We start from the raw sequence: 25,053 nt of genomic DNA, 5'->3' as shown, positions 1-25,053 counted from the left end.
TATCTTCCCAACACCCCACACCCGCATTTCAGTTATGTCCCATCATGCCCATTTCCTGAGCTAGTGAGACAAGAGCAAGAAGTTGAGGCCTCTCCTCCTCTATACAAGTGCTATGATTGTGCTGGAAAAAAATCTGTTATATATTTGGAATGCTCTTAATTGCACTGTTCTATTTCCAGCTGTTGGAATCTGCACTAGAATTTTAATTAATGACTAAATTCATGCAGCAGATCCTAACAGCAGGAAACAGCTATGTTATTTAAATAGGCTTTGAAATGATCAGATTTTCTCTCTCAGAACAGCACTCGAATACTGAAGCTGCCTTTATTCTTCTGAAAAGACTGGGATTGCATAATAGGTTGGAAGAGGTCAAACACTGAACATTCAAAAAATCACTAAAACTGGGCTAGCTACCATACAGTGGTGGCAAACCTGGGATAAGGGCACAGGTGGTTTCCTGACCAAGAGCCAGATCACGCCCCCTGCAGAATATCAAAGAGGAATATTCTGTCAGCTTCCCCATGCAGAGTTTCCAACAGATGGTTCTATGATTGAGTGGGTGGAAATTGGCTGAACGGGCAGGGAGTTTGGACTCTGGAATATGTGGCCCCTTGAGATCTGCACACTGGTGGTGTCTGTCAGGTGGTCCTGTGCCTCCACACTACCTCATGAACCCCTGTTACTCTGATCCACTCCTCTGCCAGCACGGCTTCAGTTAGGCCATGATGACAGAACTTCCACCACTGGTTGCTGCCCCAGGACACCCTCGAAAAGGACACTATCTTGGGGAAAGGAAATCTGTGGAAATGCTCACAGCATAACTTGGGAGGTGATGGTTCCCTGCCATATTTCTGTGTGGCACTATGGTGACGTTTTGTTGCCATATGATAGGGCTGTTCCATTGCTATGTCAGCACATAGTATCAGGTTGCTGTATTCAACACAGTGGTGATATTTCAGCACAAGGTCACAGTGAGGATGTTCTCCCACTACATATTCTTGCTGCATTACAATTCTGTTTCAGTGCAGTGTTTAGCTGCCATGATATTGTGCCGCATTATAATGTGCTGGAGACATCTTAATGCCCTGTTGCTGTGATGCATCACAACGTTTCAGCACAAAGTGATGGTGATGGTTCCTCATCCCATTGCTGTGCTGCGGCCTCCCAAGGCTGTTTCAGTGCAGTGTAATAGAGATATTTCATTGCCTTGTCACAGTGGTGCATCGCCATGATCATTTGGTGCAAGATGATGGTAATGTGGCCAGTCTTCACATTGTCATGCTGTGTAACAATGATATTTCAGTGCAATGTTTCATTGCCATGCCGCTGCATCGCATCATAATCATGTTTCAGTGTAATGTGAGGCTGATGTTTCATTATCCCATCATTGCACCATGTTGTGATGATGTTTCCACACAAGGCAATGGAGACATTTTACCCTCATTTCACCGTGCTATGTCGTGATGGGGGTTCAGCGTAATGCAATGACTATGTTTCACCTCCATTTCGTAGCACTGCATCACAGTGAGTTTTTGGCACAAGAGAATGGTAATGGCGATCCTTCCCCCCAGTGTAATGTTGTATCATGCTGTTTCTGCACAATGTGATGGTGATGTACTATATTGTTGCACTGCGTCACGATGATTTTTCTGTGCAAGGTCATAGTGACACTCCACTGCCACATTGTTCCACTACCTCACACTTATATTTTGGTCTGAGGCAATCGTGTTTAGCTGCTACATTGACATGCCACTTCATAATGGCATTTTGGCAAACTGTGATGGTGATGTTTCACTGTCAAATTGTTGTGATGTTTTAGTGCAAAGTGACAGTGATGATGTTTTGGTGCCATGCCATCACCTCCTCACAATGCTATTTCAGTGCAAGGTGATTGTGGTAATGTTTTACCCACACATTGCCATGTCGTATCTCCGTGAGTTCAAGCACCATGTCATCATGACGTACTGCAGCAGTGTTCTGGCCCAATGCTACCTTGGATTAGGATGATGGTGTTTCAGTGCAGGGCAGGCGCTTCTTAATAAGTAGTGTTTTATAGTGGCTCGCTGGTGTCTCTCTATGTTGGGGCTCTTTGGAAAGGGCTATCTTGCAGCAGCAGGGTGGAGCTGTCTGAAATTGAGGCATCTTGGGGTGGAACAGTGGTGTCTCAATAAGGGACAAAGGCATTTCAGGGTTGGGCAGTGGTGTCTTGGAATTCAGTGGGTGTCCCTGTGTAGCATAATGGACATTTTGGTGCATGGCACATCAGAGGTGATCTGGAACAGAGGCATCGCACACAGACTGGGGGATTGTACAGGGTGAGGCTGTCTCAGTGTGAGGCAGCCAGTGGTGTCTTAGCAAGTCGTGGGAGTGTCTCTGTGCAGCGTGGTGGTGCCTTGGGGCAAGGCAATGGCCATTTTGGCATGGGAGGATGGAATCTCAATACGGGGTATTTCAGGACACTGATGTCTCTGGGTAGGGCTGTCTTGGGATGGAGGAAGGCTTTCATTGCAATGGTACCTCAGCACAGTGGCATTTTGGCAGGGGGGCAATGGCCTTTTTGGTGGGGGATGGTAGCATCTTCGTGCAATAACACACCTGCACAAGGGCCATTTTGCTGAAGGGTACAGGTTCATTCAGCATGGAGGTTGTTTTGATGCGTGTAAGGACACTGGCTGTTTCGGTATTGGGATCTTTTTGGTGCAATGTGTTGACATATGGGTGTCTCACGGTGGGGCAGTGAGGTCCCTGCTTGGAAAGTGTTGCCAAATGCCAATCAGTGAAAATTGCCAGATGGACCTTGAAAAGTTGCTAGATGGCACAAAAAATTGCTAAGCTCCAGACATTCTATATTATCAGTGTGTGGAAAACTGGGTGATAGTTTTCTTTTGGTCGCCAATGGATCCATGTGGTTGCCACGTCCAAAGATGCCATGTTTTGTTCAAAGCTTGCACTATAGACAAGAATATTATGGGCTCTAGAATCATTACAGCTCTCCGAACACATATTTTCCAAATGGTTGGGGTTGAATTAAAGTACTGATGGGTTTCATGTGATTTTTAAAGAACATGAATATGAAATATAGTAAGTGTTTAACAACAGATGTGTGATGAGAATATATTTTTCCAAATGGAGAGGGCTTTTTAATTCAAGTCTTTCCACATGACATGTTCCAAAATAATAGGTTATGGAAAAATATTACATAATTAAAAATTCTGTTTTTGCAAGTGTGTAGGATGAATTTATTTTATATCACTGTGAGAAAAATTTTCAAAAGTATGTCCCTGGTTTTTTGTTTGTCCTGGACATTTGCCCCATTTTAATTTGTAAGAAAAAATGTAATATAGTCATATCTTAAGTTGTTTCTTTTTTAGAAAAAAATTCCAAAAAAAGTCAAATAATACTTCTGTTTACCTACAATTGTATTACTGTTACTACTTGCACATCAGTATCTGACTAAAGAAATTTCAATTGTAAAGAATTTTTTTTTCTATTTTCAGTTTATTGTCCTGTTTAAGATGTAGAACAGCAAACTAGTATCTTCTAACAAGACGAAAAACCACAGAATATAATTAAGTACAATTCATACAGACTAGGCACAATAAGGTACTCAGCAAAGAAATACAACCTTCATTAGACAGCTGACGACAAAACATTTCATGCCAATAATACTCAATAGTCCTTATACTTAACAAACCATGAGTTAAGGCTCAATATATTACACATAAATGTGGAAAATTCCCCAGGGATAAAAAAGGATTGTGTTGTTGTGGGAAGCAGCCTGTCTATGTAAGAAAACACTTGCTCGTTTGCTTTAAAAAGTGTATTAAAATCATCAGCTGTTATCTTCGGGTGTTTTAATACTTCAGTCAAAACTAAGAAAGAGCAGATTTACTCCAGCAAAAGAGACCCGGTGAAAATTGCAGACGGGACGCCCACGTCCCACCATACACACAAACATGCCTCACACTACACACACCAGCCTGTCTCAGCACACGCGCACCTGCACCCCCGTACACCCATCCATGCCCATATTTCACTCCATCATTAGGCCTACTGAACAGCCCCCAGCTTTCAATAAAAAGTCGCAGTTTAGCGACCTAAAACAGTGGCTAGGTGTAGCAACACAATCGCCTCATTGACAACAGGGGCTGAGTCCCTGCAGCCCAAGCCCCTGCCACAAGCCCGGCACAAGCACCGTCCCAAAGGCGTATCGCTGATGCACAGCGCCTCCTGCTGGAGCAGCGCCTCCTCTGTGCCGGCGGGCTCTGCGCTCCTCACCTGCAAAGGGCGGGGCGGGTCCATCCCATTGCACAGGCGCAGTATAGCCGTTTGAGAGACATTTCACGCGAACTCATTGTCCCAGCCATATCATATGCGCATGCGCTACCCAGGCGGCCGCCTCTCTCCCCCCAGCCCTTCTCAATTGGGGGAATAGCGAGCTGAGTTGCGCATGCGTATTACCCTATGGCGGGGAAGGGGGAAATGAAGGCGCGAACTCCCTTGCCGCATGCGCGAGGCTGGAGACCAAAGGTGGTGGGGGTCAGTGACGAACCGCCGCAGAGCGCATGCGTGTTACCTGCCTAGCGGTTCGCTTTTGGAAGCAGCCAAAGCGGGCAGGGTTTGGAGCGGGGAAATCCGTTGTGCCACGCATGCGCAGTGCCGGGTCAGCGGGGCGGGGCTCCTCTTGCGCTCAGCTGACGCCGGAGCCTTGGGTTGAGAGGGTCGGTTAGCGGCGGCCTGTTCGGGCGGAAAGAGGCGGGTTCCCCCCCCCCCCCCTATGGCGACCACCGTCAGCACCCAGCGGGGCCCGGTGAGCAACCGCTACCCAGGGCCATGGGGGCGAGGGCAGGGTGTCTCCCCCCGCCCCGGTCTGGGCCCCAGGGGCAGGGTGTCTTCTCCCCCCGTCCCCCGGTCCCTGTCCCCTCTCGCCAGGGACGTGAGCTCCGGGGGCCGGGCGTCTGCCCTCTCGCCATAGCCCGCCCGCCCTGCCAGCGGGCCTTGGGCAGGGTGGCTCCCCGCCATTCATTCCCTAGCGCCCGGGGCCAAGGGTGGGGGAGAGCCCACGGGGACTCCCCATTGCCATCACCCATGGCGGGGGTGGGGGGGGGGAGAGTCTGCCCCTTTTTCCCACCTTGAGAAGGGCTTTTGGGTACTCTGTGCCCATCATCCGCTCCCCGCGTGGCACACCAGGGGTGGGGGCCTCCGCCTCTTCCCCCAGCATAGCCCATTAGGCAGGGGAGGCGAAAAAATGACCCTCGCTGGGTGGGTGGGGCAGAGGGGTGCACGGGGTCTACCCTGCTCTCCTCCCGAACTGAGAAACCTGCTGCTGGGAAGTGAGACGTTAGGGGGCAGCTGTCTGTCTCTGCTGTTTAGGGGTGACACCGGCAGGGTGTGTGGATGTGTGTGTGGAGGGGGGGGCGGGGGTAGGTGAAACTTCAACCAAAAGTTGTGTGATGATGGGTCAGTTTACGGCAGCGCATAAGGGTCATCCTGGATTTGATTTGAAACAGCCACTTCCTAGGTGTGTGCACAGGTGACATGTTGAAATGGGCCACTGTCTACTGCTGCCAGTGGGCTCGCTTCACCGCTGCTCGATGCTCTGTGACTGCATCTGGTGTAACACATGCCTTAATTCTGTACCCCCTTCCTGCACTTTATGTCCAGTGGCAGCACAGGCTAGCTTGGGGAAGACTCATTTTTGAAATTTTATTTTTAATTGAGGATTTTAAATTACTTAACCAAAATATACAGAGACCAAACAGTACAATGAATCTGTGTAAGAGATGCTGAGAGACAAGAAGACTGAGTCATTCCATTAAATTGCTGTACTTAAAGAGCTATAGCTGCCTTTCTCATCTGATGACGGTGATATCCTTTGGGCATCTCCCTAGCTCTTTCTTGAATCATCCCATTTGTATTAGCTCTTTCTGAGTGGCCACTCTTCTTTATATAGTGGGTTTTCGTAATTCTATTTTGTTGGTGAGAACTAAAATCTTTACATGGAGGGTTTTTTTAACCCTGATTCTTTTGGTTAGAGACTTACGCACCACCCCTTATTATGAAATTCAGTTGTATCTCCTTAGGTTACAGATTTTCTCTTACTAGTTAAAGGTATCTCAATTTGATATTTTGAATGTCTTTTCTCTGCAGCTCTTATAGGCTGTGTTTTTGGGGGCAGGAGATTGAAGTTGGGGAAATATAGATACAATAAGCTTTCTGCTGTCACTTGGTGGTATCAACAAGTGATTTTTAAATGGAATGATCTTTTAACGTTGTTGGTGTGCAAAGAGATGAAATTGCAATGTCACTTCCAAAATAGTAAATGACAGCGTGTAACCGTTCTTTAAAAGAGAGATTTTGTTATAGCTGTGATGCCAAAAACAACTGCTCAATATTTTGTACAAAGCTTGTTCGATCTTAATAGAAAATGGTATTAATCTCTGGTTATTAACTGGCTGAAATATAAAACATGTTTAGTCAATGTTTGCTGATATCTGGTGTTCATTTGTCAGTCTAGAAGTTACTTCATATCTACCTATGTTCTTGATATTTAATGTTTATATTAATGTGCTAAATATATAACATAGCACTTATCTGCTGGATTTCAGATGATTTTAAGGAGAAACTATGCTGATAATGTCCCAGTAAGTTACCTGTAATTCAGTGCTGTGTATTGATTTACGCTTTTCTGTACATATCTTTAACACAGTGTTGTGATTTTTGCCTGACTTATGTAAAACTTTATTTAACTATCACTTTTTATTTGTAAGTGTGAGAACCCCTGGTAAGAGCTCATACCTTCCTCCCCAGTCTTACATTACAGGGCTAAACCCAGAATATTAATCCTCATCCTTCAGAGAAATGACTTGCAATATATAATTAAATGGGCTCTGTTGATTCCTAAGGTTGCCCTGTCACTGGAATACATAATTCCCCTTTTTTGATTCTCTTTCCACAGCAAAAGATGCAATTTCTATATTTCTCTCCCTGTAGCTTGGAGGGCAAACAGCTTCTTCCAAAACTGTACTGCAAGTAAGTAACCACTAAAGGGTGCTAAAGCACTGAACATTAGGTTCCATCCACCCCTATGCTGTGGAGAATGTGACCTTTGTGGTATTAGTTTACCCAAGCAGGAAGAGTTCCAAGATTCTCAAGTGTGGATGCCTGGCAGCATATAATAGAATTGAATATACTGCCTGCTGACACCAGTCTTTTATGTCCATGCTTCCCAATTTGTAGCTCTCATTTGTACATATTAAGTTACAATCCCTGTCATTTAGCTTATCGGATGATTAAAAACTGAAGTTTCTTCTGATAATCAGTAGCAAATGTTCAGGTGGAATATTCCTGTTTCTTTGCGTACCCTGGTATCTTGACCAATATTCTTCCTTTCACAACAACATAAGTTCTAATATGTGAACTACGGCTGATTTTTGAATGGCAGCTGTATTTTTTGGTAGCTATTGTATGATCAGTATCTTGTATCTTTAACGTGTGGTTGATATGAAAGGTGCTACTAAAAAAATTCTGTTCAAGCTAAATCTGTGACAAGAAAATATGAAGTTCATAATTCCTTAAATTGTTCCTTTTTGCAGTCAATTTTGAGTAAATTGGCAAACAAGTTGATGATGAGATACGATATCTTCCAGCTATTTTTTCATTCAGAGCTCTCTTGCTAAAGAGGTGCTGCTCTTTCTGGATATTAATTAACATTTGACTTGCCGTCCTCTTATCATGCTCTTACTGGAATGTATGAGGAATCCCTAATTTAACTGTATTGCAGAGGGATGTACTTGAACCTGAAATGCCAGTGTACAGGGATGGCAAATGTCCTCTAGATATCCTGCTGCTGCTTGGTCAAGGATCAAGCTTTGAGTTCTGCAGTAAATACAGATCTCAAAATTTCTAGCTAGAAATGAGTGGAAGCTTACAATGCCTCCATGCACTTAATAATTTTTCATAAAAATATGGTTGAAGCTGTAAATGTTACATGCCTTTGAGTCACAGTTGTGATATGGTGGTGGTCTCTGTGGTACACTGTTATCACAGAAAATGTGCAAAGTGATGTAGAAAATGCTACTGAGTGCTCATTTACTGAAGAAAAATGCTTTCAGAAAGCTACCCTGATTCACTCAAAGGATTTCTGTTGCATCCAGAAGCATTGTCTGTTAAGCAAAAAAAAATTTTTGGAGGAAAGGAAGAAGGTTTATTGATGTGTGTGCTGATGTAGAAGAATTCAAAACTTGTCAGTGCAATCAGTACTTAAATTCCCAGGATAAGCAATTCCCCTCACCCCCCCTCCTCCCCCAACCTCTCCTCCACACACACGCAGACACTGAGGCTAAGTCTACACTAGAAACTTCAAAGCTCTGCCACGGCAGTGCTTTGAAGTGTGAGTGTAGTCACACGTGAGTGCTGGGAGAGAGGTCTCCCAGCGCTTCTGGTAATTCACCTCCACAAGGGGAATAGCTCCAAGCGCTGGGAGCGCGCAACACCCAGGGCCTATCAACACTAGCGCTTTAAAGTGCTCAAATTTGCTATGCTTCGGGGTGATTTTTCACAAGCCCATGCTTTTTTAAAGCAAATCTGGATGTGAATTAGAAGCCTATTCATACATCAACATTTTCCATAAGAGGAAACCGAGGCACAGAGTTTCAATGTCTTGTCCGTGGTCACAAAGTACATCTGTATCAGAACAGTAGAACACGGATGTCATGGTGTCCAGTGCTTAAACCACTGAAACATATATCTTTTATGGATCATGATACTGGAATAGTAGTTTTGATTTTGATCAAAAGGTTGGTGGGTTTCTTTATTCTATCCAAAAGCTGCAGTTGTTACCCTATGAAACCAGTCTGGAGATGTCTTCTCTAGCAATGCTAAAGCACTGTCGCCGCAGTGCTTTAACATGGCTGTTTAGTCGCGGCACCAGCTTTGAGAGAGAGCTCTCCCAGCGCTGGTACACTGTCTACACTCCCACTTTTACAGTGCTGAAACTTGCAGCGCTTGGGTGTTTTTTCACCCCTGAGCGAGAAAGTTGCAGTGCTGTAAAGTGGCAGTGTAGACAAGGCCATAGATACAATGGACCTGATCTAGATGTTGTCTGACTCAGTTATCTGTTTCTAAATAGCTGAAAAGACTGATTTGATTGAGATCCTGACTGCAGATATCAAGTTGATCAAATCAGTCATTTCCTTATCTGTAAACAAGCCTTATGGAATATAGTTGGTCTCTGATCTCGCGGCCCATATAATTAAGTGGTTTGTTCAGCATAAGTAAAATAAAGGCAATAAGTTTTAACTAGTGCCTTTACAGAATATTTTATTGAAAACACCTCCGTCCCAAGCTTGTATTTGTGCTGAGAGTGCTTGACCTTTCCTGTTGACCCAAAGTTGGCAAAAGCTGCAAATTCTAGGTGCCAGAGCGGCAAAATGCTGTTTTTTCTCATAGGAATAATTAAACTGAGGTTTGTGAGGATATTTATCCTTTTCCCCCAACAATACAAGGCACTTTCAGGTCATGATTAGTTTGCATGGGCTACATGTAGAGCAGCAATAGTAGACTGGATATTTCTTCATGTGAAAAGTTGTCGTATAATACTAACTAAATAGCCAAAAAAAGCAAGCCCAATCAAACAAGACCTAATTTGTTAATGCAGAACTAAGGTTTTCTGGTGACAGCTAGAGCCCTTCAGAGAGTCGAGGTCAGCAAAATTCAAAATATGTATTTCATCTTTTTCTGAAGTTTGAATTTTGCTGAACTCAACACTGTGGAAGGGCCCATAGATAGGGCCCTACCAAATTCACAGTCCATTTTGGTCAATACCATGGTCGTAGGATTTTTAAAATCCTATATTTCATGATTTCAGCTATTTAAATCTACGGTTACAACACCGTTAAATTTCAGGAGTCCTGACCCAAAAAAGAGTTTGGGGCGGGGGGGATGGGTCACAAGATTATTGTAAGGGGTTTGTGGTACTGTTACCTTTACTTCTACGCTGCTGCTGGCGGCAGCACTGCCTTCATAACTGGGCAGCTGCAGAGTGGTGGCTGCTGTCCAGGAGCCCAGCTCTGAAGACAGGGCTGCTCCCTGCAGAGCTGGGCCCTCAGTCAGCAGCTGCCGCCTCTCTCTGGCCGCCCAGCTCTGAAGACAGCGTGGAAGTAAGGGGGGCATGGTATGGTATTGCCACTCTTACTTCGGCGCTGCTGCTGGCGGGGCACTGCCTTCGGAGCTGGGCACCTGGCCAACAGCAGCTACTGTCCGGTTGCCCAGTTCTGAAGGCAGTGCAGAAGTATGGGTGGCAATACAGTGCAACCCCCTCCCCTCCCCGCCCCTCCTAAAATAACCTTGCAACTCCCTTTGGGGTCAGGACCCCCAATTTCAGAAAAACTGGTCTCCCTCATGAACTCTGTATAGCATACGGTAAAAGCACACAAGGGACCAGATTTCATGGTCCGTGACGCGTTTTTCATGGCCGTGAGTTTGGTAGGGCCCTACCCACAGAAACCTTAACTTTGTTAACAAGATTTTTGTTTTGGCCACTTAATTTTCTAATGGCTTCTTTAACGGGGGGGGAGGAGGAGGGGGAACTTGTTGGTAGGAGTAAATGGTCATACAAAATGGGAAATGACTGCCTAGGAAGGAGTACTGTAGAAAGGGATCTGGGGGTCAGTGGACCACAAGCTAAATATGAATCAACAGTGTAACGCTGTTGCAAAAAAAAGTGAACGTTGTTCTGGGATGTATTAGCAGGAGTGTTGTAAGCAAGACACGAGAAGTAATTCTTCTGCTCTACTCTGCTCTGATTAGGCTTCAGCTGGAGTATTGTGTCTAGTTCTGGTCACCACCGTTCAGGAAGGATGTGGACAAATCGGAGAGAGTTCAGAGAAGAGCAACAAAAATGATTAAAGGTCTAGAAAACATGGCCTATGAGGGGAGACTGACAAAATTGGGTTTGTTTAGTCTGGAAAAGAGAAGACTGAGAGGGGACATAAGTTTTCAAGTACATAAAAGGTTGTTACAAGGCAGAGGAAGAAGAAAAAATTTCTTAACCTCTGAGGATAAGACAAGAAGCAATGGGCTTAAATTGCAGCAAGGGAGGTTTAGGTTGGACATTAGGAAAATGGTTTAGGTTGGACATTGGCAGCAAAATACTTGCTAATCTTCTAAAATAACTCCCCATCCTCAACAGACTTTAGGAATATGCCTTCCAGCCTTTTTTTCCAGATTTTGCCCAAGATGGGATTCCAATTGACAGTGGCAGGGTGAGTCTGGTTCAGAAGACTTTCTTATCTCTTGAGCTATTTAGCTGGTGTGATGCTTTGAAGGTTAAAAATCCTGTATGCTCCATGTAGTCCAGTAGTCATATGAAAAGGCATGTGAGCCTTAGAACTGTTTAGTGCATGCCTAACTAGAGCAGCAAACTCTTTTTGAAGTGACATTTTATCTTGATTTTTTCCCCAAAGTGCTGGTGGATGCCATGCACTCCACTGGAGTAATGCTTAAACATTTTAGACCTTGCTATGATTTGAGCTCTGGTTTTATTTTTAACTGAGCGCGCGCGCGCACACACATTCAAGAACAACTATTTTATTTATCCTCCAATTTGGGAGCACCAAATTTCAAGTCAGTCTGATTAGTTGTACAGATTTTAAAGCACGGCTGTTCTATGAGCGCTAAACAGTTAGCTATCCTCAACGTTAACCATAGCAGAGCTGTCTGTTGTGCTACAACTATAATACTTGACACTTCTCTAGACTTTCATTTGATATTTCAAAATTCTTTGCAAACATGAATTAAGACTTTCAACTTCCTTATTAGGTAGTTACAGCAGGAACAAGTAAAATATATTATCATATTGTTTAGAAACTAAGGTATAAAGCTTGCACAACTTACAACAGAATTCAGATAGGATTCAGTCACTATCAGTAACCCTGAAACAATACTGTATGATGCTGGTTCCTTCTGAATACCAGCAGCTGCAGGTACTTGGAACTTGGAAAGGTTAGAACCTTTCCTGTTTTGAAATTTGATTTTTACAGAATACAGATATTTATAGAGAACATTGAAACACTTGGTTTTTCCCATGCTTGGCAAATATTTATTTTATGTTAAATACCTGTATGCTACCTTTTTCTTAAAAATAAACAACTCAAAACCAAAACAGACTGAGCTTGAGAGAAGCTGCAGGGCAAGCATTTATCTTCCTACACCACCTTTAAGAAATTTATTAGTAATGTTGCACCACTCTTTGCCTTGGAACTTTGTTTTTCTCCTGTTACTAAAATACTGAAGTGTGAACAGTTGGTGGCCCTATCTGTACCATGTCTTGAGACCTTGTTACAAAAGTCACTGCCCTGACATGGTTAAAATGCTTTAGTCTTGTAGGTGTAAATGTGCTACTGAATTGTGTTATGACTTTAGATATCAGAATAACTTGATTTTCCTTAATGATTGCAACCACAATCATTTTGGGGTATATTAACTGTATCACACTTATCAGAAGCTTTTTGAAATCTGTTTTTAAAGACTAATGAAAAAGAGAAGAGGGAGGTTAGTGGGTCTCTACAGAGGCCAATATATTCTGAACTCTAGTTACTAATAAGTAAATCTTCCTTTTTCTAAACTGTGTGTTTAAATCTCAACCACAGTGTTGAAATAACTGATTAGAATGTCTGTCATTTAAAAGAAGGCTCCTGCATGATGAATAAACAGTTTATTGAATTAGGTGAAATGGGTCTAAGCAGATTGCTGAATGCAGACAGTTTTGAGTGGGCATGTGGAGCCCCAGGGGCAAGGTTCTTACGTGAATAATTAGAAGGCTGTTTTTTCCAACTGTGACAACATTTCAAAGGTATAATGCTTCTGTTCATTTATGTAGCATAGGCCTCAAATAGGAAACTCCCAAAGTACATTGCAGGTTTTAGATCCAGTTTTCAAGGTTGAGTGCCCAAATCCCCGATTTTGCTACTCAAAGAATCCATAGACACTTAAAAGGACACCCAAATGGGCATTTAAGGTATCCAGGTTTCAGAATTGACCTCTCAATACATAATAGTTGCTTCACCTACCATTCTTTGTCTGTAGCCAGCTTTGAAATGGAAATATGCCATCAATTTTTCAGCCAGCAATACTACATATGCTTAATGAAGAAAATCATATCCAATTGAAATATGAAAGTATGTTTAGTAGAATGTAAATGTTCAGGAATTTGGTTGACTCATTAAAATAGATTTTGAAGTGCAAGAAAATCCAAATTCATGACTGTTCTTTACTAATACCATTTTTCAAACAGACAAATTCACTCTACTGATCAGCTCAATTTTATAAAAAATAAAGTTGGCAAGATGTAATACTTAAATGAATCTCTGTACATATGAATTTTCTTTGCTCAATATTTTTTAATCTAAAAACGAAAACTGTAGGTGTTCACTATTTGAAAGCTCTTTTAGTTCCTCTCAACTTCCGTTACTGTTCTCTGACTTGTACTCCATATTGTGCATCCTATTTGGGAACTGGTTTCAAAGCACAACATGGACAACGCTCCAACTGTGGATTTTCATTGTGGGAAACAAATGCACTCTGCAAATGATTGTTGGCTCAAAGACCAGCTTTGTATGAACCCCAACAAATTGGGATGGATACAGACAATGTGCAAGTCAGTGCCAAGCGGACAACAGAGAGGATTTTGTAGTCAACAGCTTGCTGGTGAAACATGGAGTGTGCTGGATGTTACAGCATCTCTTAAACAGCATAGGTTAAAAGATGAAATCAAAACATCTTGGTTTTTTTACAAATGGAAGGAGTAAGACTTAAAAATGGAGATTATTATGGGGTCTCCTGTTTCAGTAACTTCACAGGTGAGGGTTTACAGGGATACTTGTAACGTTTCCCCCTCTTGTGTCCCAGGAGCCAGAGGTGGGGAGAGAGGCCTCAGGTTTCCCAGCCTCCCCACACAGTGGGGACAGGGGAAGCCCACTTCTGGCCAGGGCTTCCCAGTATATAGCAGGAACAGCTGACCAAGAGGGTAGTGGGGATTTTCTGCCCAGACTAGAAAGGCAGCAGCAGCAAAGGTCTTTGTTTTCAGGGCCTGGTCTTGGTTCTGGATTGGCATGGGGTAGGAGAAGAGAAGGATACAGTATATTTCTAAGTGTTTTCAAGCCTACCCACACTACTCTTCTAAAGCACATGAGCAACCTGAATTGTGCCTTGTAGTGACACTGTTGGGATGGCAAGAAAATCTAAAGTGTTCTTTTAATCAGTTTAATCTAATTTGGGACCTCAAACACTAAAATGACTTAAGCCTAACCATGGTACTGCATGGTGTTACTACAAGGCACACTTAAGGATGTTTGATGCGCCAACTCTGCATTTCCCTACCGTAACATGTTAAGGTAAAACTTAAAAGAAATCTGAACTTTGAGTTCCATAGGTTTATAATGTCTGGCTTGGGGATAACTTCAGTATTTCTATACTGTATTATTTTACTGACACTCTTAACTATAAATCTATTTTAATATAGTTTTTTGTCTAGGAATTAATGTTAGTCCTTTCAAACGACTGTACCACCTGCTTTCCATTATTGATTTGGGGTATTGCTGTAGCACCCAGAGCCATCGCTCAGGATTGGGGAATTTACTATGCTAAGTGCTGTGCAAGCAAGTACTGAGGCCTAGTTCTATAGTTAAATGTTTTGCCAGTATACATATATCAGTCCAATATAGTATTCTAGCAAAACCCTCCTCATGTAGATACAGTTTATACAAGCAGATAGGTGCTTTTGCTGGTATAGCTTATCTTTTTTTGCTAGCCAAACAAGCTATACTGACAAAAGCACTCTTATACTGAGTCTACACGAGGGCTTTTGCCAGCATAGAAATGTTACAAAAAATCAAACACACACTCCTGACTTTTCTGTAGTGGCAAAAGTTCCAGGTCCTGATCTGGCCTAAAACACTAATTACTGAAAATTGAGAACAGGTGAAACCCAGCACTTAGTGCAGTTTTTCTACATCAGCCAGAATATTTTAAGGCTATAGGTCTTCAGTTTCTTTGGTAGCTTGTTCTAGTTGCTAGGAAATATTAAATAAAAAAAAAAATAAAAAAAATCTGGCTTGATGAGCTGGCACTGAGGGCAACTGTCATGTTACATAGAGACTAATCTGAGTTGTGGTGAAAGATTTTCAGTTCACGCCCTGTAGCATTGACGCCTTTTTAATGGAATCCGTTTATATTAACCCCACCTTAAAACCAAAGAGCTAGCTTGATCTAATGATTTATGATAAATTCCATCTTTCCCTGTTGCATAGTGATGGGAGAAATTTTTTGGACTGTACAGCTGGGTATTTTCAAAGGTGGTGGTCTCCTAGTTCATAACACAAGAATTAGGAGTCACCAAATGAAATTAATAGGCAGCAGATTTAAAACAAACAAATATTTTTTTCACACAATGCACAGTCAACCTATGGAACTCCTTGCCAGAGGATGTTGTGAAGGCCAAGACTATAATAGGATTCAAAAAAGTAGATAAGTTCATGGACGATAGGTACATCAATGGCTATTAGCCAGGATGGACAGGGATGGTGTCCCTAGCCTCTGTTTGCCAGAAACTGGGAATGGGTGACAAGGGATGGATCACTTGATGATTACCTGTTCTGTTCCTTGCCTCTGGGGCACCTGGCGTAGGCCACTGTTGGAAGACAGGATACTGGGCTAGGTGGACCTTTGGTCTGACCCAGTATGGCCGTTCTTATGTTTTATATTGAAAGCTGGACTGAGAGGTGAGTAATGGGAACAGATTTTACATTGGTATTTGAGCATTAAGAATATTTGTTTGTTACCATGTCTGAATAGTAAATATGGATTATTGCTAATTTACCTGCAGTGTGTGTCTTGCTTTCTAAAATCAGGCTAATGTTAATAAAAGTAGACTTATACATGACATAGGATAAGGCAAATCTCTTTCTTTAAAGGAACTGTAATCATATTAGTTCTGTACTAGTAGCTTTAGTATGACAGCCCTATATATTTCAGTGGGGCCAGTTGGAGCCCTTGTTAGGGCTTGCTGACCAGGAAAGTTGACTGGCAAGCCATTTGGCACTAGTGGTAGTATAGTAGGGAAGAGTCTCGAGTGCATAGGGCAGAGTGGTATGGATTCAATTCCCTCTTACATTGCTGCATAGACATACCTTAAGCCTAGGCTTAGTGGGACTCGAGTCAGCTGACCCATGTCTGGGAACCCTGGGCTTGAGCATCTACATTGCATTTGAAACCTAGGTTAAGGATTTTCTGACCTGTGCTCAAACCTAGGGTTCTGATATCCACACTGCAGCGCACAGACCTGAGTCCAAGTAATTCTGTCCCAGAGTTCCTATGCCCCCAACTCCTCAGTGTCTAAACTTTAGCCCTATGACTGTGTTGCATTGTGGGAAAACTCTCCTGCCCACCCTGTTTCCTAACTGTGACAGTGCCATTGATGGAACTCAGGTACCCATACGGAGCACATGAGTACACAAGATGCATAATTAGCTCTTTTGGTGACTGTTTCAGTAGAATGACTGCAATTTGAGAAGGCTTTATACCGAACTACCATCCAGTCTGAGATATGGGTTCTCCATATGAAGGCTGAGTCACATCGGCAGGAAAATACCCATGTGCACCTGTTCTGGAGATAATTAGAATGTCCGTCTCCAGGGCCATCAAACTATTAAAATGAAACTTTGCAATTTGTAATTTTTAAAATGATCAATGAAGGTGTGTTTTGTTTTGGTTGTTTTTTAATTTATTTTTTCTTTGTTTTGAAGAATGACATAAATAGGTTTCAGAGGGAACACCCAGACCCAATCTGGCTGCTGCTGGCTGCAAAGCAGTCAAGTGCATCCCCCGGTACCCCCAGGGATCCTTTATCCCTGCAGCTGCTGCACTGGCAGAAGCAGGGATAAGGAATCCCCAGGAGGTGGGGGAGGGAGGAGTTTTGGGACTGACTCCCACTCACTGTCCTCACAGTGCATGTAGCCTCAAGTTAGGGTTACCACCTGGCCAATATTTGCCCGGCCTGCCCATTTTTTTGTACGAATTCACCAGTTGCCAGAAAAATAATTTAATCTGCTGGTTTTTTATGTGGATTTAAAGATTTGCATTATCAGGATACACTGTTAAAAATTTCTGTATCCAGCCAAAGATGCTGCAGTGTTCCCACTTCTGCAGTTTAAGAGATCAAAATTGTTGAAAATACAGCAGCTGTATGCTCACCAACAGTCAAGTGCACTGCACATGTGTAAAAGAGAGGGTTTGAGTCAGGCAAGAGTGAGGAGAATGGGATGTTATCAGTCTTATCTATATGTGTTATCTCTTTAGATACTATACGTGGCTGTTGGGGGGGGTGGGGGGTTGTGGAGTTGCCTTGAGGTTGTGGGGGGGCTTGTCTTGTGGCAGGGGGGTGCCTTTTTGCATTTCAAAGGTGGTAACCCTAGTCCCAAGGAGGGTAGATGGGGCCCAGGAACAGAGAGCAGAGTGGCACCGAGCGGTTGCCCTGCAGGGAAGGGGAGTGGCAGAACTCCCAGCTCAGTGTGGCCGGGAGAGGGATGACCCCCCAACATCCTGGCAGCCATGAGCTTCCTCCTGCCAGTCAGCTTTGCTCCCTGTTCTGGGCAAACTCTGCACAGAAGCAAGGAGGAGCAGGAGCAGCAGGAAGCTGTGGGAAGTTATTTGGGTTGGCTCCTACTCACTGTCCTGACAGAGCATGCAGCCCCAGGCAGGCCAAGGGGCACTAGAGAGCAGAGCAGGGACCAAGTGGCTGCCCTTGGGACTGCCTGTGCAGGGATGCCTGGGCACCAAAATTTGGTTCTGCTCTTGTGATCAGGAAGCAGTTTTCTTTGCAAAAAGCTTCTTATCAGTCTCCATTGAAAACCCTGCAGGCTTTCTGGTAGTGTGCTTGGAAACCAGCGTTCAGCAGACAGTGGGTTAACAGTGATCCGAGCAGCTCGTGTTGGCAGAGAGAGGAGTGGCTTCCGTTAGCAACAGAGTGCAATAGACTGCAACACAAGTTGTCAGCATAGAGAGGACTAAGGAAATTGCTGTAAGGAAGTCTGGGATACATCCGGAGGACTTCTGGGACCTGAGTGCACACGGGAAAGCAATAGGGCTCAATCCTAGTCCCAGTTTAACATGTGCTTGGACCCTTCAAGTCTAGTACAGCTGGAGTTTGTTGGAGGTTCTGGAACATACTTAAGGAGAAGGAAATTGGCTGGTGGGGGTGTGACAGGAGTCCCAGGGGAGCCAACTGAGGTTACTCAATTAGGGTGAACTGCAAAGAATGGGGCAGACAATCCCCCAAACTGGTGGATATTCCAATACTTAGATTTACCAAATCAGCACAAAAGAGCTTCTTGTAATACCTTACTGGTTACCCAGAAGCCAACAACACAGTTCCCTTAAAGTAACCCAGCCTCAGACCTCCACCTAGACACCTAAGAAAAATAGGAGGATTAATGAAAATCTTATTAATCATATAAAAAATGTTCTACCAATCCCAAAGGATCGGACACGTTAATGAATATTCCATATCTTACCCAAATACACGCTTACAGCCAATTCTTGTTAACTAAACTAAAATGTATTAAAAAAAGAAAGAGAATTGGTTAAGAGATCAGTATACATACAGACACGAGCACAATTCTTGAGGTTCAGATTCATAGCAGAGATGGTGAGCTTTGTAGAGGCAGAGTTCTTTCAGAAATAGTTCATAGGTTACGGTCAAGTGTTTATATAGAGAGTGGTCCAGTCAGGACTGGGATCTCGGTCCTTATGGCTTAGGCTTTCCCTGCATGAAGCCTCAAGCAGATCTGTTATGACAGGAGCAGGACCCAAGCCATTTTTTTATACAACTTCAGGCCTTCCTTGACAGGTCAGAATCCTTAGGCGAACGATAGGCACTCCTGGGGACTTTGAAGTGCGCCCATTTTCTAAGCATCACTGGTGATTATCCATACAGATTAACATAAGGCAATTGCCTGTTTTTTCCACCATTCACAGATAAATTGCTATACATTTCCAAGAGATGAATATGGTGATATCCTATGTTTACAGTTCATTTAAATGTTAAGATGTCCTTTTGCTCTCTGAATTAACAGAATACAGCATAGACAGGGACTGTTTGATTACATTGTTGTCTACCAATATATATGTAAATACACAAACATTATCTCTCCCATGTCTTGAAGGGTTGAATTTGAGTCATTTATCCTGTGGGATGCCTAACCCTTTCTGGGCATGCGTCAAGGGGGATTGCTAGAAATGGAAGGTCTGGACAGTGCGGAAAGTTTCATTCCACACCAATAAACACATTTCTCGGAGACTGTAAATTTGCTGTTTTGTTTTGTAGTAGGATTGAAGTAAGCCTTCTCAATACCAGGAGGTGAATAATTCTGTCTGAGCTATGAGTTGGTTGTTTTTGTGTGTGGGTGTGGTTTTTTTGATTGCAACTCACCTTTCAGCAGGAAAGGGTTGAGTTGATGTTAGCTTGTGGTTTTTTAGGCTGATTGTTTTTTTCTTTTTGAACAATGATTTTAACTTCAGATTTTCTGTTTCACCCCCTTCTTGGAGGGTTTTCACTGAATTTGTTTGTTTTCAGCCAGCTAAAATATTTGTATGTTTGGCATTGGAGAGGGAAAGAATTCCAGGGACAATAGTTTGTCGCCTTTACTTGGGGCCCACTCTTCAGGAAAGCATTTGGACTATTGCTTCCATTGCAGGGCCCAAAATAATAGCTCCCAGGTACAGAGCAAGTAGGAAGCACTTAGAGACCATGAAGGTATGTCTACACAGTAAGCATCACAAGCTTCAGCATTGGTTTCACAAGCCTGCCTGGGGAATGTGGATGCATACTCAATTGCCAGTCCACAATGCTTTGTCTCCACACTGTTTTTAGTGTACTAGCTAGATTAAGGCTAGTGTGGGTATGCCTACTTGAGCTGTAGATTGTAGCTTAGATGTACCCTTAGGGGTATTTGACAAACTTAATAGTGAAATGCCTCCTTAGACTGTACAGGGTCACTGAATGCTGTGGTGAAGTTATTTCTCTGCAAATCATCTTTAAAAACAATGGTCGTGGCACAGATACCTCAAAATGTAACTCTTCCTTCTGAACCCTGTTTTCCTACACTCCTTTATGGATACGAAACCTGGGTGGCCTATCAACAGCACCTCAAGAGTCTGGAGAGGTACCACCCACGATGCCTCCGGAATATCCTTTGCATCAGGTGGGAAGATTGCTGCACTAATTCCAGCATCCTCCCTGAAGACAATGTCACCAGCATTGAAACAATGATTCTCATGCAGCAACTCTTGGGTTGGACATTGTGTGCGGATGCCAGACTCTTGCCTCCCAAAACAAGTCGTCATACTCTCAACTCAACCATGGTCAGAGATCTCCCGGTGGTCAGAGGAAACGCACTTTCTGTGCGTCTTTTTAGTATCTCAAGAAAACTGATGTGGTTCCAGGATTGGACTCCTGAGTCATCTCAGGACCCATATGTAAATCCGTCATAGAGATGATCCTTGAATCGAGGGTGTGACGGTGCACCCCATAAGGCTTTATGGAAATGTTTGACTGTATATATGACATGTGCTATGTAACATATCTATGTAAAGGTTATGATCTGAATATATTCATCCTATTTGTATGCATGTGTCATTCTTGTATTCGAAGTTATGAATATTGGCTGTATACGTGGTTGGTTTTAAATAGCCTTAGTAAGGCATTTGGTCTTCTTTAGAAGGGAATTAAGTGCCCAATCAAGAAGCACTTAACGCACAATGGATCTTGGAAGGCTCCAATCCACATAAGAAGTCTACATGAGGACGTTCAAGGTAGCATGTGGACAATGGCTGCTGCCTGTAAAAACTGAGTCATGCATGGACATGTGACTTGCCCATGGGACTCCAAAACTCCATCTTGGAGCTGGACTTTGCAGAGGAGGGGGTCTCCACCCACAAGAGAGAGTCTATTTAAACCCCTGGGAGACCCCTCCATTTGGTCTTCAGCTGGCTCAAGAGAGAGCTTCGCCACCCCCAAGGATACCTGAAAGAAACTGGAACAAAGGACAGTAACTACAGAGGGTGTGAGGGATTGCTGGACCCAGACTAGAAGGAGACTAGTCTGTAAAAGGAAGCTTACTGGAATTCCTCTGAGGGTGAGGTTTTTATCTGTATTCAGTTTTCTTACTGTGTTAGACATAGACTTGCGTGTTCTATTTTATTTTGGTTGGTAATTTACTTTTTTCTGTCTGTTACTACTTGGAACCACTTAAATCCTACTTTCGGTATTTAATAAAATCACTTTTTACTTATTAACCCAGAGTATATTAATACGTGGGGGGCAAACAGCTGTGCATATCTCTCTATCAGTGTTATAGAGGGTGAACAATTTATGAATTTACTCTGTATAAGCTTTATACAGGGTAAAACGGATTTATTTGGGGTTTGGATCCCATTGGGAGTTGAGCATCTGAGTGTTAAAGACAGGAACGCTTCTTAAGCTGCTTTCAATTAAGCCTACAGCTGTTAGGGGACATGGTTCAGACCTGAGTCTGGGTTTGCAGCAGGCTATCAGGTCTGGCTCAAACCAGGCAGGGCACTGAAGTCCCAAGCTGGGAGGGCAGGGAAAGCAAGGGCAGAAGTAGTCTTGGCACATCAGTTGGCAACCCCAAGGGGGTTTCTGCGATGCAACCCATCACAGAGGGATTGCTGATATAGAAATCTTTTTATTTTAAAAAAATAGGGCTACTTAAAGGTGTGGTCAGGACCTGAGCAACCCCTTTTGGCCTGGCGTGACACTACAGGTGTGCCCCACCTATAACTTGGTCAAGTGGAGCAGCAGTAGATTGCAATTGAACAGCCCAGGGGCAAGGAGAAGCAGACACCCACTAACCAGATGCTAAGTATCTTTATAAGGCTTCAGGCCCCAGATATAGTCCCATACTGACAGTCCACACCTAAGTCTCTGAATCAGGTTAGACTTGTATCCAGATACCTTGGGAGCAACTGCCACCCACTACTTCTCGTCCTTGTTCTGCTTCCTGTTACTGTTATCCCTAGGCTGCAGCTGTAGGCTCCAGCCTGTTTTTTAAAGGGTTAGTATCTTTCCCCATGCGCGTGCTCACGGGCTGTTATAGTTCATGGTTAAGGTTATTATTATGTCACGGAAGTCACAGAATCCAGTGACTTCCATTGACCTCCGTGACACTTTTTGCCCCAGAGCTAGAGCTCCCAGCCAGTCCCGCACCCGCAGCTGCCAGCCCCAATCCTGATGGGGGGGGACCTTGCAGCTGCCCAACCACGGCGGGGGGCTGGTGGACTCAGGATTCTGTGTCTGGGCAGCTGCAGGGTCCCATGCCCGCCAAGGCTGGAGTCCCCACTGCCTGCCGGCTGGGCAGCTCGTGGACCCCTCAGAGCTGCCCAGCCGGCGCAGTGGGGGCGAGGGGACCCTGTAGCTCCCACACCCGCAGCAGTGAGGGACCGGGGAGCCCTAGCAGCAGTGGGTGCTGAACCTGCCTACCCTGTTTGCCAGGGATATTTTTATGAAAGTCAGGGACAGGTCATGGGTTTCTGTGAATTTTTGTTTATTACCTGTGACCTGTCCATGACTTTTGCTAAAAATATTTGTGACAAACTGGGCTTCATTCATGGTGCTTTACAAATTCTATATTTTGATATAGGCTCTTGGTACTAGAAAAACTGACTCTGGAACTAGGATGTGAACTTTCATATTGTTGTGTTAAGGGTCAAATAGCAATTATATAAATGTTTAAAATGGATTATCTATGCTTACATTGAAGCTGACTAAACAAGTATTTGAAGTACACAATTATTCTTTGCGTATTTCAGGACTAATTCAGCCAAGAAGTAACTGTCACTTCTGGGCCTTAAAAGAGCTGAATAAATTCACAGAAACTAAATATTCAAAGCTTCTACAATACAAGACACAGGGCAGTTTTTCGGTTAGTTTTGAGTTTGGGCCTGGCACAAAACAATGTTTATGGTATTAGGTTTATTAATTGAAACAAACACTGTCCGTGATCACATTTGATCAATGAACACTGGCAACTGAGATGTCTTTACAGGAGATTTTAAATACCCGTGTTTGCATTCTGCAATTCTTAACTTAAATTGGCAACATGAAGATGGACATTCATGTAGTCTTCCTTACCCCTAGCTTTTTCAACACATTTCAGTCCTGACCTGCTGCCCCTACTGTTGCTGTGATCCTGACAGTCTTGTTTAGGAGCGTCGGCTCTTGCCAAATTACTTTTCATAGTATCTACGAGGTATAGCAGCTATATCTTAAGAAAGCTTGTAATTCTCAAACTGTAGCTTAAAGATGTTATAATTTTCTCCAATAAGATGTTGTAGATAAGCATTTGCAAGAATGACGACGTTGCTCATTTTTGTGGGATACTTCTGAGTGTCACCTTTGTCGGGATCTGTAATGCTCTGTAGAAAATGGAGCAATGTGTATAGAATGTTTTAAAATAGATTCAGGGTCTTTTATTTAGTGCACAATTCATATTATAAATATACAAACATTTTGCCTTTGTAGACTGATAGAGGCTGTTTTACCCATTTCTATTCACTTTTTAAGTTGCTCCGTTTGCTTAGTGGGCTAATTGACACAAGTGGGATAATGTAACTTTAGTCAAGAGTCTGTTAATGTGTTTAACTTGATCCTCATGTTCTGAGAATGTTTATAATTTTGGCACAACTTTCTCTGAGCTGGGACTTGATATTAAAAATGAAAATATCCCCCTCCCCTCCAATCCCAAAATTAAAACCGATGCTTAATTTGGTTAGCCTGGTATAACTGTCACTTAGGGATGTCCGGTATAGATCTGTGGTGTAGATCTGGCCTAAATCTCCTGCTGTCCTCTGATTCTTTCCCCTTACAATGCAAACATGCTATAGTCTCTTCCATCTTAAAATCCACCAATGACCCCACTTGTCTTTTCAACTACCATCCCTTCAACTACTGCCCCTTGTCTCTTTCATCTCTAAGGTCAATGAACATACTGTACAATTGCTGTTTGGAGTTCATCTCTTCAAGTTTCATCCTAGCCCCTCTCCAATCTGACTTCTGCCCCATGCATGTCTCTGATACTGTCCTAGCTAAAGCTCAGAATCAGCTCCATTTCTCATCCTCCTTGATGAGTCGTTCATCTCTGACAGTCCACCATGGACTACTTGAAATCTTCTCCCCTTTTGGCTTCTGTGAATCTGTAATCTCCTGGTTCTTCTCCAACCTCTAATTGTTCCTCCATTGTGTGTCCTTTGAAAGACTCTTCTCCTCTCCCCTTCCACTAGCTTTCTGTGGGGGTTCCACAGGGCTTTGTTCTTGGTCCCCTTCTCTTCTCCCTCTACATCTTATCTCTGGGTAATCTCATCCACAAACTAAATATCCACAAAACTATCTCATTATCCACCTTTAAATCTCACCTCAAACATCTCCTTTGCCAAGATGGCTATAAAAAAACTTGGCAATGAGTAGGCTGATGCTTATCGTGCTGGTCAATATTGTCTTCTTTCCTTGTACTTCCCCCATCTGTCTGTATCCGTTGGTTGTCTCGTCTCTTATTTAGATCGTAAGCTTATCCGGGCAGACACTATTTATTTTTTTTTGTGTTCTGAGTTTGTGCAGCAGCTAGTATAATGGTGTCCTAGTCCAGGACTAGGGCTCTTAGGGAATATTGTTTGTTGTTTGTATTACCATAGGACCGATCTTTCAGGCGTAATTTAAAAGCAAACTTTTAAAATGTGTGATGTGATTTAAATAAAAATATTACCTGCACCCTTCATAACTCAGCACTGATATCCAAAGACCTGCATCATAATGCCATTATAGGTTTCTCCTAAGCATAGCTCATGCAAATTTACCACTTTGTTCATGCCACCAAAATTAGAACAAAATCGTGCTGAAGTGACTTAGTGGCCATTTCTTTAAGTTCTCCTTCCTCCATTTCTTGTTACAGAACCTTTTACTAGTGGAAATGAGCTATAAATTAG

General features: G+C 43.2%; 1 protein-coding gene across 3 annotated transcripts in view; it reads left to right on the top strand.

The window, feature by feature from the left end:
• The first annotated feature begins 4,568 nt into the window (after positions 1 to 4,568).
• TOLLIP (toll interacting protein) overlaps positions 4,569 to 25,053 on the top strand; it is a 57,530-nt gene continuing 37,045 nt past the window's right edge. Inside the window, exon 1 of one of the 3 annotated variants that reach the window (XM_074954817.1) lies at positions 4,569 to 4,810. In XM_074954817.1, the coding sequence (XP_074810918.1) occupies positions 4,778 to 4,810 (33 nt within the window). In that variant the 5' untranslated portion in view covers positions 4,569 to 4,777. Of the gene's footprint in view, positions 4,811 to 21,108; positions 21,192 to 25,053 lie in introns of those variants that run through there. The other 2 variants (XM_074954818.1, XM_074954819.1) reach the window with 2 other exon arrangements.

Source organism: Natator depressus, chromosome 6 (genome assembly GCF_965152275.1).
Source record: "Natator depressus isolate rNatDep1 chromosome 6, rNatDep2.hap1, whole genome shotgun sequence".
NCBI classification, from domain to species: Eukaryota; Metazoa; Chordata; order Testudines; family Cheloniidae; genus Natator; species Natator depressus.
This window is presented reverse-complemented; position numbering and strand designations above follow the sequence as displayed.